This window comes from Physcomitrium patens, chromosome 2 (genome assembly GCF_059467195.1).
Source record: "Physcomitrium patens ecotype Gransden chromosome 2, ASM5946719v1, whole genome shotgun sequence".
Taxonomy (NCBI): domain Eukaryota; kingdom Viridiplantae; phylum Streptophyta; class Bryopsida; order Funariales; family Funariaceae; genus Physcomitrium; species Physcomitrium patens.
In genome coordinates, this window is record NC_143411.1 from 3,595,911 (window position 1) to 3,609,395 (window position 13,485).

Here is a 13,485-nt window from a genome sequence, read left to right on the forward strand (position 1 = left end):
GCATTGTGGCGTGATGTAGTGCTTCGGTAGTGGAGGCTCGAAGGACGAGGACGACGCGGGGACAATGAGCAGCCAGGTCCGGGCCATTGGATTCCTAACGGCCGTGCTGGTCGTCACCGGCTCGGGCATTTTCTCTGTGCACTCCATGCAAAAGGAGGAGCGAGCGAATCTTCACCAGGGCGTTATTCGCGATCAAGCCTTGATGGCTCTCAAGGAGCAGCAGCGCAGAGAGCACGAAGCCAAAACCTCTCTCCTGTCTGTCCAGCGCTAATTTGCGAGAGAATTGAGTTTTATCCCTCCGTGCGCCTCCTTTGTACGCTTCATTTCCTCCCTTATTGCAAAATTTCGTGGTGTAAGAAGTTAAGTTGTGAGAGAGTGAAGCGCACGCTATGTTGCGCAGAAAATTGTCATAGAGCATCCGTTCGTCTTATCATATGGCAATACCCAAGAGTCTGTCAGAGAACCCATGCGGAGAGAAGTAGGTTGAATTCTAGCGCATCCAGCGCTAATTTGTGATTGCGCAATCACGGTTTCTGTAAATTTTGCAGTATCAATCTTGTATTGAGATTCAGAAATTCACAATGGTTAGTTCCTCGGAACAGTCGACCTCTGCCTTGTTTCGTGCTTCACCCCTCTTTTGGCTCTCTCTTCCTCTCGCTTCTTTGTATTTTATCTGAATTCTAGGTCTTTCTACCTTTTCGAGAAGCCTAGTAATTACAGGTTGATTTTACCATTCACAAGCTTGAATTTCCAGGAGTTTTGTGCTTCTAAATAATGCGCTAATTATATGTGCTGGAGGCCTAATCAGCAGCATTTTGAAACAATACTGCGCTATGGAATGAAATGTGTTGTCATTTGTCGATGCTTGAATAAGTAAAACTTTATTGCTCAACGATCACAGTATACACAAATTGGTCTTGCGGAGTATCTTGACGTGCACTTAAGCACGGTTCAAACTCCCCTTTCAGGAAATACTAGCAGACATATGAGGATTCTGACCTGATTCGTCGAGTTTCTGATAATCCTCCAGCCATGCAGTTCGCCAAGCTTGATGACTTTCTAATGTTTAGGAATTAGGTGTGCAAGACAAGCCCTTCCATTTTGTATATGGACTCCTCGATATGCCCTAGTCCCTAGTCATTGTACACTGGTGCTTAGACGATGTCGTAAGAATTGCAACGACAATTCTGAGGCTGATTTGGACGTTCAAGTTGACAGCTCCATGCTCTTGAAGAATGTACAGACGATCTGAGGGAGCGATGTCTACATTTCCTTGAGGCGTGCTGGGAGTGTACGTACGATTTTCAACCATGTTTTACTACTGTCTACTAGCTCGATATCTGCTCCTCTGCATAGTCATTTTTACGTAGTTGTAGTGAAAGGTCGTACCTCTCAGGGTCAGGTTTGTTGGCGTTAAAAAATGTGGAATACTACAGCGGACAAGCTTAGCCTGAATTGTTTTGTTTCAATGTTTCAATAGGTCCGACCCTGGTTTGTCATTCAACTTTGTGCAGACTTTTATGTAATTTTAATTTTGTTGACTACCGTATCCTTTTAAGCATTGTTGAGATTTATCGTCTTGGGTTATGATCAGTACATGTGATGACCAGATTTAATGTTGCGCTCTGGGAGATAGGAACGTACAAGGAGATCCTTCGTTCACAGGTGCTCCAGAATTTGTACTATGCCTCCCGGATTGTGCGTTCAGTAATCAAGTGTTTCTTTGTCTTCATTTTAAGAGTTCAATCGAATTCTGCCTACAAAAATATTGTACACGTTCTTTTAGTATGCTTAAGCAAACTTTCGAGTTCTGCCTTACTAGTACATAGTTCTAAGGGAGTTTTAAAGTAGTCAAAAATATAATGTCGATAGCAGTTGTTTTATTGTGGCATCAAAGTTTGCGCATTATTATTGTGTCAATTCAGAGATAAGCAATTTGTTGGTTGAAAAAGAAAGGCAGCCGATATGTTTTGTATCTGTTGCTCGGTTTTGGAGTCTAACCTTGCACGGTTGACTTCTGTATGTTGTTGCCATGGCGGCCTTTTGAATACGTAATGATAGTAAAGAGTAAAAAGGCCATCGTTTGTTCACGTAGGGGCTGGCTCTGCTGAAATACAAAGTGTTCAGATCTTGCTTTTAACCTTCACTCACAATATCAGTTGACGACATTGTCTCGCATCTAGGCAAAGAAAATATTTGAGTTTCGAGTAGCTGTAAGAGGCTGCAAGTATTATCATTTTTGCTATTTCAACCAGGTTATCTTGTAAATTTAGTGTATCAAGAATCAGTTATTTTTGGTCAGTAAGTTGAGAATCGATTTTCCAGAATTGGTTGCTATGTATTATTGACAGATTGATGATAAAAGAACATTTGAAGTTGTCGCTATGTTTACCAGGGCATCATATAAAACCCCTATATTCACAATATTAAACCTTCAATTACACATGATTTTGCTCTAAGTTCACTTTGCAGTTGTCTTTCCATGCATACAAATCAAAGAGCTGAGCTATTACTGTGTGCAACATTGCCTTTACAGGCACATGAGGGCTAAATATATAGTACTTCTCCTGGAATGTTGTCATTTCTGTGTGAGTTCATTAGCAATTGCAAATTATACTATACTTTTGTTTTGAGGCATTGTACCTGGTATTTAACACGTGCAGAAATCAAGGGAAATAACTTAATTTTGTTTGGTAGATTTAAACAAGGGTACATTTTCAAGAAGTCTTCAAAGGAGATTGGAAGCAAAGATTTTTTTCGTGTTCGGTATTAGAGGGAATTATAATTGAAGAAGGGGAAAACAAAATGTAATTGAATTACATCACAAATTTTGTTACTGCTTATATTTAATGTCCTTGTTGCTGCCAAGTAATATCCGGTGACAATGATCGGTACATTATTAGTACCAGCATGATTTTTAGTCTTATTTTTTAAAAAAATATCTTTGCTTAGATTGTCTATATTAGTATTGGTTTTTTATAGAATAATGATGATGAAATCTTATTATTTATTATTTTACAACAATACTTACTTTAATGTCTGATTGGATTCGACCAACATACAAACCATGAAATTAATACATTTTCTATAGTACTTTTTGTAAGTTGGAAAATTTTATTAACTAGAGATTTTGTAATAAAATAAGATTAAAATCTAAGTTGAATTTAATAAAGTTATTACAACACAAATCTAAAAGATACACATAAATATATAAATTTGAGTAATTTCTTTGATATGATTTTTTTTTTTTGGTTTTTTTGTTTTGGTGGTAATAGTTCACACAAATGATATATATATATATATATATATATATATATATATTTCAAAAATCCAGTAGAGGCAATAAAGAATAACCTTAAATAAGTCTACCATGACAATAAGGTTTTGCAAGACATGTTACACTGTTATTAATAATTTGTTAAAAAAATCACAACTTGCTATGTATTGTTACATTCTTTTTTTTCTCTATTATTTTAAAATTTTCTTTTATCACAACTAATTATAATTAATATTATAAAAAAGAAAATATAGAATCTTTCCAATACAATTGTCTGTATGATTTTTGTTATTAAGTAGTATAAGCAATTATTTTAATAGACAAGACCTAAAAATCTATGACAATTTGCAAGTAGTTCCTTCCATCAACCAAATTAATATTCTATAGTATTTTGTGATGGTCTGCATTTAGCTCAATATTTAAATATGTATTGTAAGCAAGAATATATTAAATCAACTATTCTAATCAAGTTTTAATTAAGTGTCTATTTCTTTAAATTATTCTTAATAGAATATTAATTGTTTTAATAATGCTATTAAATTATCATTTAAATATTGTGCTTCATACTTAACAAAACCATCATTTAATGTCTTAAGTTCTAATAAGATATTACAATGAAGGAATCTAATACATTCAAATAGACAAACATTATTCAAATAATATTTATAAAAAAATACATTAAATGTGCTAAAAATATTTAAAAGATTCAATCAAAAGTTATGTAATATTAATTATTTTTTAAAAAAAAATAAGTATGAATAATAGTTTAAATATAATTTAGATAATCATATATAGATAGAAAAATATAAAATATATCTCATAAAAAAATAGAAATAACATTGTTTATTGATATTATAATTTTATAATTATTGGATATATCATGCATATTTAAATTTACCTTCAATAAATATCATTACTACTAAAATAAGTCAACTTAGATTATACTAATCAATAAAAATTATACATTATAATAAAAAATAATTGTTTACCTTTATATAATAGTTAAAAAAATATTTGAGAAGGAAAAAAAGAAAAAAGCAAAAAAGAAAAAGAAAACACATACAAACAAATATATACACAACATAACTACTTATAGAAAAATACATCTAATTTATTTATTCTAAATTTTCTAAAATTTATTGATATTATAAAATATCTTTAGATATTATTTGTTGTATTTTTTAAATATCTAAATAATCATCTTATCAAACATATTATTTTTTATAAAACATATTTTAGTTTCTCATTTACAACTATTGCATATATATATATATATATATATATATATATATAATTTATAACAAAATTATTTTATTATAACAATTATTATAGTTATCAAGTTGCATTTGTTCATCTTTTTTAATATAAACAGAAAGTATTTTACTGCATAAGATAATATAAAATAATGTAGTTAAAGTTATTGTTATTATTGAATAAAAGTTCAACTAATTCTCACTTCTATTCTTTGAACAACTAAACATTATGCATCTTTTTTTTTTAAAATTAAGCAATGTTGCTCTAAAAACTTTCTTCATAAGACCATAGATAGGCTTATTTTATAATAAAAAATACTACTATGATAATATAAATTATTTAAATAATTTATCTTTTACTTTATAAATAAATTAAATTTAAATATTACTAGTTGAATATTTAATTTATATATTAATAAAATTTACTATGTCTATTAACATATTTTTTTATTTTTATCAAATTATTATTTTTAAAATAATAGATAAATAAATAGTTTTAAATATATTTAAAAAATTAAAAATAATTTAAAAAATAAAAACTAAAAAAATATGATGTTAATTTTTTAAATTGATAACTTATATTTTTACTAAATTTTAAATATATATATATATATATATATATATATAATAAATTTGACATGATTATATGTATATATATGAATAAGAATCAAATAAATATATTATTCATAATTTTTTATTATTATTATTATTATTATAATATAGATATATAGAAGAATGTTAAATAGACTTATTTTTTTACCAAATCGATCCATCCTATTTTAACCATCATTAGAATCATGGCCATCATCTCCACCCTCTTATTTCCAATGTTTGCTCTTTCCATTTCTAACCCCTCCTCCCTTCTCTCATCCCTCCCTCTCGCTTCTCCTTAGTAATTGAACTTGGACAAAATGACTCTACATTAAAGTTTTAAATCTGTAACTTGTATTTGTGTTTTTGAGTATGAAGAACATAGAAGGAATCAAGTTTAGCAAAATAGAGCAGAATTGCATGATTGGCCATGGCACTTCCATCACTCTCCGAGAACACTGCTTCTTCTTGAGCGATTCCTATGTAATGTTGGTATGCTCATGTTGTTGGTATTCCTTTTGTTACACTAATCCATCTTGCCAATATTCTTTGAAAAATTGTTGCACTAGAAAACACATCGTCCAGATCTAAATCCCTTATTCTTATAAATTGTTATGACAAAAGCTTCTCAACATAGACATCATTCTCTTCCTACAAACAAAACTCTCATGAATTGAGTACACACATACATATACTTCATAAAAATCAAGTTTGCAATGCCACAAGCTAGAAATCATATCTAATAATGTCCAATTAGCCACAATATTTACTTGTATTTTTCTCTCTCTTTATCTAGAAATATTACTTGAAGCTTAAGGGAGGTGGGAAGCATATCAAAATGTCTTCTTTTACATACTTTCGGTAAGTTGTCTAAAGAACATATTTGAATACAAAACAGGTTACCAAGTGCAAGCTCTTGAACTCAACAATAAAGAAACAACAATATTATTGAAATTGTTCAAACATAACCCTTTAAAGAACAATTCACATAATTGGTAAAACAATGCTTGTAAGATCTCACGATTTATTGAGAATAATTCAAAAGCAACATCAACAAGCTGGATGACAAATCCGTACTATTATATCTCTTGAATAAAAATAAAAAAAATTGTCACTTCATATTACAAGAGACCTCACCTATCTATACAATTAGTAAGCCCAATAATAATGGTACAAAATATTAACAATACACTTGTGAAGAGAAAAGCTTCTCAAAAGGAAAAAAATCTTGCAAATTTCTTGTCATCCAAATACAATAAACAATTTTGTGGCTTCTCTATTCTTCCATCACCAATTCATTATAAATTCCTTTTTTTTTTTTTTTTTTTTTTTTTTCTCTCTCTCTCTCCCTTCTCCAACCAAAATCAACTTCACAAACAATGTGGATTGCAAACTTTGCACCACCCTTGGATTTACAAATTATATTCGTATTTTTAGTTCAAACAAAATTATCAAAAGAAACAATGTTACAATGCCTTGTCAATAAAGACTTTCATAAGTATGTAATTGTGTTCATCTTGATTAAGCGGATTGCATGGTGAAGATGTTCTATGCTCTATAGGTTTGTAGTGAGGTAAATGTGCATGAGATGATAAATTCAAAACTTTTCATGCATATACACATGTATAAATAAAACTTACATATTAGAATTTAATATTTAAAAATTATCAAAGATATCCATGATTAATAAATAATACTATAATGGTAGAAAATAACTATATAAAATATATAGGTAGTTATACAATAAATTCATGTCAAAATACCTCATAGTAGTTATAGTTTATAATTTATATTTAAAAATAATCCAATTAAATACTAAAAAATGGAATTATCAATAATTTTTTACAAAATTAAATTTCTTTTTTTCCTAAAGAAAATAGCAGCTAAAATGCTTTTTATTTACTACTATCAAACCTATAGAGATGAATATATATAGAGAAATGTTAAATAGATCCACCTTTTTACTATATCAACCTATCCTATCTTAACCATCATTAGAATTGTGGCCATCATCTCCACCCTCTTGTTTGCAACCTCTATTCTTAGCCTCTAAATAAATAAAAATCAGTTGAATATTTTTAATATTTTTTTGGAAGTATAATACTTTGGAGAAGATAAAATTACTCGGACATGCATGTTACATACAAAAGTATAAATGCATGTTATATCTAACATATTCAGATGCATTTATACTTTTGTATGTAACTAAGCATAATTTTAGATTTCAGCTTTTGATCAATCTTTCTAATATCATATCAAACACATTGATTGTATCACTTTCTGTTATGCAAATTTTCCTATTGTGGTATATAGTGTTTAATCATAGAACAATATTACAATTTTAAATTAATTAACTTATTTTTTTTTACAAATCCTCAAAATTTACATTGGTAATGAAATAGGTTATTTATGACTTTCTGTTGTATGTTTTAATTTTAATGAATCACACCTCATTTGTTATTTTATCATTGGAATAAAAGAATACTACAATGATTGAATTGAAAATACATAATTTTTACAGATACTTTCTACAGAAATAATCTGTGCCACAAAACACAAATTCAAACCCTTTGATTAGTGATACTACCATGATTCTAATACCTGATTGATTGTTATTTGCATTAAGATATAGTTTATTAAAAGCATTTTTTAGGCCCATGTGAGAGTGTGTGCATGTATTGTTTATTTAGTTTAAATTTTTCTATCAAATAAAATAAAACATGTTGACAGAAAGATCTTCATAACAATTGAGTCAAAAAAGTGAACAAATAAAAATGAACAATTCAAAACTTTACTTTACCCAAAAATAACAAACATGACAGTAAAATACTTTACTTTAACAAGAGACAATTCATGTAACGGTTTGATGCAAATAAAACTTTACAATACACAATTCATAGAAAAGGTACAAAAGAAAAAAAAAAAATTATCATACTTCAATGATGTGCAATGCATTCACATGATTGATGATTGCATAATATTATATCAATGACATAAAGACAAGCACTCATATAATCAATTCAGCCCTCACATCTTTAAGCAACACTATATTGAACAAAGTATTAAAAAATATTCACTTTCAAAAAAAGAAAAAAGAAGAAACAGCGTCAAAAAATATTAGACTTAGATCAGCTCTCAATAACATGAGCCTTTTCAAAATTTCATCACAAGAAGTTCTAAATAAGTCCTCATCACCCAACAAAAACGACAAACCCATAACCCAAGCATTCAACCAAACACCAGGAAATTAAACCCCATTCATTTCCAAAGCAAGGCACCAACCATTAAATCTCAAGGTCCATCATCAGTAACAACAAAATGAAACACAAAAAGGAACACAGAAACAGATGAAATCCTCCCCAAAAATCACACACCAACTACATTCCCTGTGCTTACAATCAAGGTCCATTGCAATCGCAAATTCACATTAAGAACGTCGTCGTAACCAGTTTCATTGTGACGCAGTCATGTATTACAGATACATAAATCAGTGTATTTGTCATACAACACATGTATTACATGTATTGCAAGAGGTGTAGTGTATATATATATATATATATATATATATATATATAAAGTAGGAATTTTAAGATAGAAAAAACACACACTGAGCTCAGACTCACCGGTGTCCAGACTGGAGCTGGTGCTGCCTCTGTTGCAGCGGCAGCATCGTCACACGTTGGGCACTGCGTTGTTGCTGGTGGGCAAAGGACCAGCGGCACATGACAGACAGTCTGATCAACGAGAACACCACCACCATCAACAACAACAGTGTCTCAGATCACGAAGCGATGGCGATGGCGATGGCAATAATGCGAGGACGCGATGTGCTGGGCCGTCAAAACAAAAAGCGGCGATGGGGTTTGGACCATCACCTCACGCTTGTGAGCCCACAGCGCCCATCATCACAGCGTGCGCGGATATCAGTAAGTACAAGGTGAACCACACAGCGTGACGCGCGGAGTGATGAGGTGGATGAGGAAGAAAAGGATTCACGAGGTGGATTTTATTGAAGCTGGTAGGACAAATTGACTAGGAAAATGGAGGGCCCTAAATTATTGCCTTCACCTCGTGGTCCTTCAAGAATCTGGGTACACTATTCTACCGATTGTTTTCTCTCTAGCTCCGATGCTATACACTCGAGAACAAGGAAGCAGCAGCGTGAGACTGATCTATAGTTGCACGCATGGTGTCGCTGCCGGTAATGCCACAATGAAAGCAGAAAATCTGTATGTTTCTCTCTCTCTCTCTCTCTCTCTCTCTCTCTCACTCTCAGTCTATGATTCAAAGCACATTCTCATTCTCGTAAATTGCAATCAATATTGGTAACTATTTCGATAATGACTTCTGGCATATCGATTGCGGAGAGGGCGAGTCCCAAATCTCCCACTGCGATTGAAACTCCTGCATCTCGCGTGTGCATTCCGCGACTGTCCTTGACTGGAAGTTCGGAATCCCCTCTGAAGAATTAAGGTGTCTTTTGTACACATTGTCGGCGATCTCTCGCCAATTCGCCGCCCACGGCTGCCGTCCGTCGCACACCGTGACCCGATTGCCCTCGACGCCGGGCCAGTCCCAGTCACGCATGCAGCCGTCGACGATTGTTGCCGAGAAGGTCGCGTTCGCCTCCTTGTCGCATGGCCTGCAGTACGTCCCGCTCATGGGTCCTTCGGAAGCCATGGACAGCATGAGCAGGCCATACGGCGGAGGTGGGTACATCTCATTCCGCAGCGTCATGATGCAGAACGGGATCTGGATGCGCTTCCATGCCACACCCGAGATTTGGAACTGGGCCTTGTAAGCCGATTCCGAGTTCAGGCCGCGGTAGCCAGCCTTGTGCATTTGTGGAAGCAAGCTCAACCGCATATTCGCTGCACGGCTGGTGTGCGGGGAACCCATTCCGAAACGGTCATTGAGCCCATGGAAATCGTTCCCAGCCGCGACGTAGTAATAGTTCGGATCCAGCTGACCGATTTCCGGTAAACGGCTGCTCCAGAACCCATCCACGCGCGTGCGAATGATCCAATCGTATTTGAACTTGTGCTTCACCTCGTACTGCTTCACCATTCCGTAGCAGCCCTCCACGAGGTTGAAGTACTGGAGGAGCCCCTGCATCCCGTGCGGAGACCCCCATGCGGTGATCAGCTCATTGGTAATTCTCGACTCGGGGAGAACCGAGGGGACGAATATCTTGGCAGCGCGGAGGTTGCCACCCCTGAGGTGGGAGAACTTGTGGCTATCTTTGTCAAGAGGCGAGTGGAGAAAGACGTCCGTGTTGTTGTAAACGTCCAATAGGTGCTTGCGGAGTGTGCGCCCGGTGATCTCGAACATCCGAGCCCCGCCCACTAAACAGACGGCAATGCGGCGCTCGCCGTTGACAGGTATCGTCGACTCATTTCCCTCTTCGATACGCGGGAAGTCGGCATTCACTATAGAGGATCTGCAACCGAGGAAACTCCCACAACTCTCTGGATCCAGATACAGATAGTAGCCGTAGGTTGCAAGCCCTACCACTAGCATGACCGTCCATGGCAACCACAAGCGTAGCTTCAGATCCATTCCCCTGCATTCACTCTATCTCTGAATCTTACTCCGCTGTCTCAGCATGGTCCAACCTAGAAAATCGCAAATTCCATCAAACACCACCCTGGTCAGTCGTGCAGACCGAAGAGCGTTCCAGACTTGATTACAGACTAAACTGACGATTTGGTTGGATTCAACAGCACAAAGATATCCCTATCCTCCATGTAGAGCGACCGGAACTATTCCAATTTACCCTTCACTCCTTTTTTTGCTCTTAGAATCCTCAACTGAGCTCGCACGACCTAACTCCTTCACTGATTCGTGAACGGTACATTGCGAAGTGTCGTTCAATGTGGCATGTGCATATCTTACTTCGGTGAGAGCTGCTCCATCGAAGTCCCTATCAGTGAGCTGGCTCTGATTCTCAGAAGCCACATGGTAATATAGCTAGCGAACACAAATGCCTATGATACACTCTTCTACTCTCCATTAAAACTCCGATCAACCTCCCGAGCGTCAAAATCTACTGCTACAAACCTGATTACTCGAATCCAGTCTCGGAGGTAATTCAGCCAAGGTAAATAGGCTGCTAACCGTCAATCTGGTCACTATTCGCGATCACTGCGATTGTCATAATAACAGCCTCTTCCACATAATGCACTCAACAAAATCCATGTCAAGGATTCAATGGCGCATCTAGAATTGACAAGGTTCAAAGTGGAGCACAACAAAATGATCTACTCCGGAGCGGTCTGCACACACAAGGGTACTGGACGATGTACAAGATGGGGCTGTAAAGCCTCCGTATTAAATTGCCCTCTTACAGGGATAATAACCGGTACCCTATTTCCATCTGACCATGAGTCGCAGCGACATAGGAAGAATGAGTTCTAACCAATTGACTGAAGCTTGTAAATAGCGCCTCGATCGAACCAATGTCCAGTAACCATACACGCAGTGCCAAATACTTCGACAGAGACTCCTACAGAATTATTGCTGGAAAGAAGAGAATGTTTGGACTGTCCATGCTGGTCAGTTCAAATAATTGGAGCTGACAAGGCCCTCGTCAATCACTCGAGCTGTGACACATCACCACTGGTAGCGCTTCCTCGCTACTCTGAAGTTCAGACAAGTCGTATGGCTCCAAAGATCATTGCAGTGTTGTGTCTAAGCTGAGATCTTTAAAGTAGTTTCAATGCCTATGAGGGTCGAGGCTCTACAATCTATACTACGTGTGTTGAGGCAGGAAGACGATCAGGGTAAATAGAAAGGAAATATACTGGTTCATCAACACAAGCTCAGATTGATGCACGGGATGATTTCAAATTGACTGATTCACTGTTACCGCACAGGATGTGCTCTGATTGCAGGAAAGAGAAGGTTGCTGAGGACACTGCGAACCATGAAAATACAATTCTCCATTCAACGTCCAGGTTGTATTAGCGATAGTTCCGTGCGCTAGCAGTAGCCAGTCGAGCACCAGAGCCATACTCCACTAAAAAAGAAACTAGATTGCACCCACTTTGTGTGATACTCTAACTCCACAGCAGAGCACAAAACAAGGCCCAGACGCCAGATAGGCCACAACCCTCAAAGAACACTCGAATCTAGAGTCCATCTCGGTTTCTGTCACGCGTTTCTTACAAACCATCTACGCGCAAACCCCCCTCTCCCATCGAAATTGATCAGGACCAAGTCTACGCTGAAGAGAGCAGAAAGAAGAATAACAAGACAACTCAAAATGGAAAATCGAAAAAAAGCTATGAGGCCGCACCTTCATCGCTCACCATGCGGCGACGAGCATCATCTGACAACAACCAACATCACCCCCGATGTATTAAACGGCGAGTTCAGAGGCGCAGGCACAAATCACTGGCCCCGAAAGATGTTCATCACGCGACAACAATCGCAGACGATGTAGAGAAAAAAAAAGAGTAAGAAAACAAAAAAAAACAGTAGCTCCTCCAACCGAGAGAACGAGGCGAGGGACTACAAAATTAGAAGAAGATGACTCCAGGAGCAATTCGTGCAGACCTGGAACCTGTCCAAGTTCGCCTACTACATCACCACCGAGCTACCCTGTAGCACCGTGATCCAGGAAAATCCGTGCCCTTCCGACGAGCCAAAGGAAACTATGTTTACCCCGTTTCAAAGGTAGGAGTAAATTGCTTTGCCCATTGTGTTGCAGCATGGACAGGTTTCTAACTACGCTTTGGATGACTAGTCTCTGCGGGAAAGCTGACTTCTTGTCAGGCCTCCACGCTCCCATATCTTGTACATGTCCCTCTAGAGCCACATACACATACACACATGGACCGACACTCAGCCATCCATCAATCCTGCAGCGAGGACGTCCCACACACTCGCAGCCTAACTCGCTGCCTTCGTCGCGATGAAGCGTTACTTGTTTGCGAGCTTTCAACGATTACGAGACGCGTCGCGTTTCCTCCTTCTCTCTGCTTCTTGACTAATACCCCCCCCCCCATCTTTCATTTTTACACTTTTTAATGTTGTTATTTACTCAAAAGTCTTGTAATTCCTAAAAGAGGGTACCTTAGATTATTTCCATCCTTTTTCATTAATGGATGAAATGAGTGATAATTATGCCCTTCTACACACACACGTACACATGTATTATATTTTGTAACTTACGATTAGGGGTGGTACATTTAAAATATATATATATATTTATATTTATATTTATATTTAGAGAAATTGTGCAAAAACATTAACTCATGCATAGATAATGTAATTAGTTGAGTTTACTTATACAAATCCACGTATATAATTTGGCATGCATCATACATACCTTAGTAATAATAATAATAATAATTGCTCAAT

The 13,485-nt window shown here is 36.0% G+C and overlaps 1 protein-coding gene across 3 annotated transcripts; it reads right to left on the reverse strand.

Annotated features, from left to right (window-relative positions):
• Positions 1–9,097: 9,097 nt before the first annotated feature.
• LOC112279027 (uncharacterized) lies at positions 9,098–12,839 on the reverse strand. 3 transcript variants are annotated; one of them, XM_024513063.3, is made up of 3 exons: positions 12,679–12,839; positions 12,419–12,451; positions 9,098–10,736 (listed from the first exon to the last, which is right to left on the reverse strand). In XM_024513063.3, exon 3 carries the CDS (start codon positions 10,678–10,680, stop codon positions 9,451–9,453), a length of 1,230 nt encoding a protein of 409 aa, XP_024368831.1. In that variant the 5' UTR covers positions 10,681–10,736; positions 12,419–12,451; positions 12,679–12,839; the 3' UTR covers positions 9,098–9,450. The 3 variants fall into 3 exon arrangements, with proteins under 3 accessions (XP_024368831.1, XP_024368834.1, XP_024368833.1); XM_024513066.3 differs by lacking the exons at positions 12,419–12,451; positions 12,679–12,839 and adding an exon at positions 12,046–12,299; XM_024513065.3 differs by lacking the exons at positions 12,419–12,451; positions 12,679–12,839 and adding an exon at positions 11,540–12,222.
• Positions 12,840–13,485: the final 646 nt, after the last annotated feature.

Coding starts and splice junctions, on each gene's coding strand:
- LOC112279027 (XM_024513063.3), bottom strand. CDS start 10,680: ATGGATCTGAAGCTACGCTTGTGGTTGCCATGGACGGTCATGCTAGTG.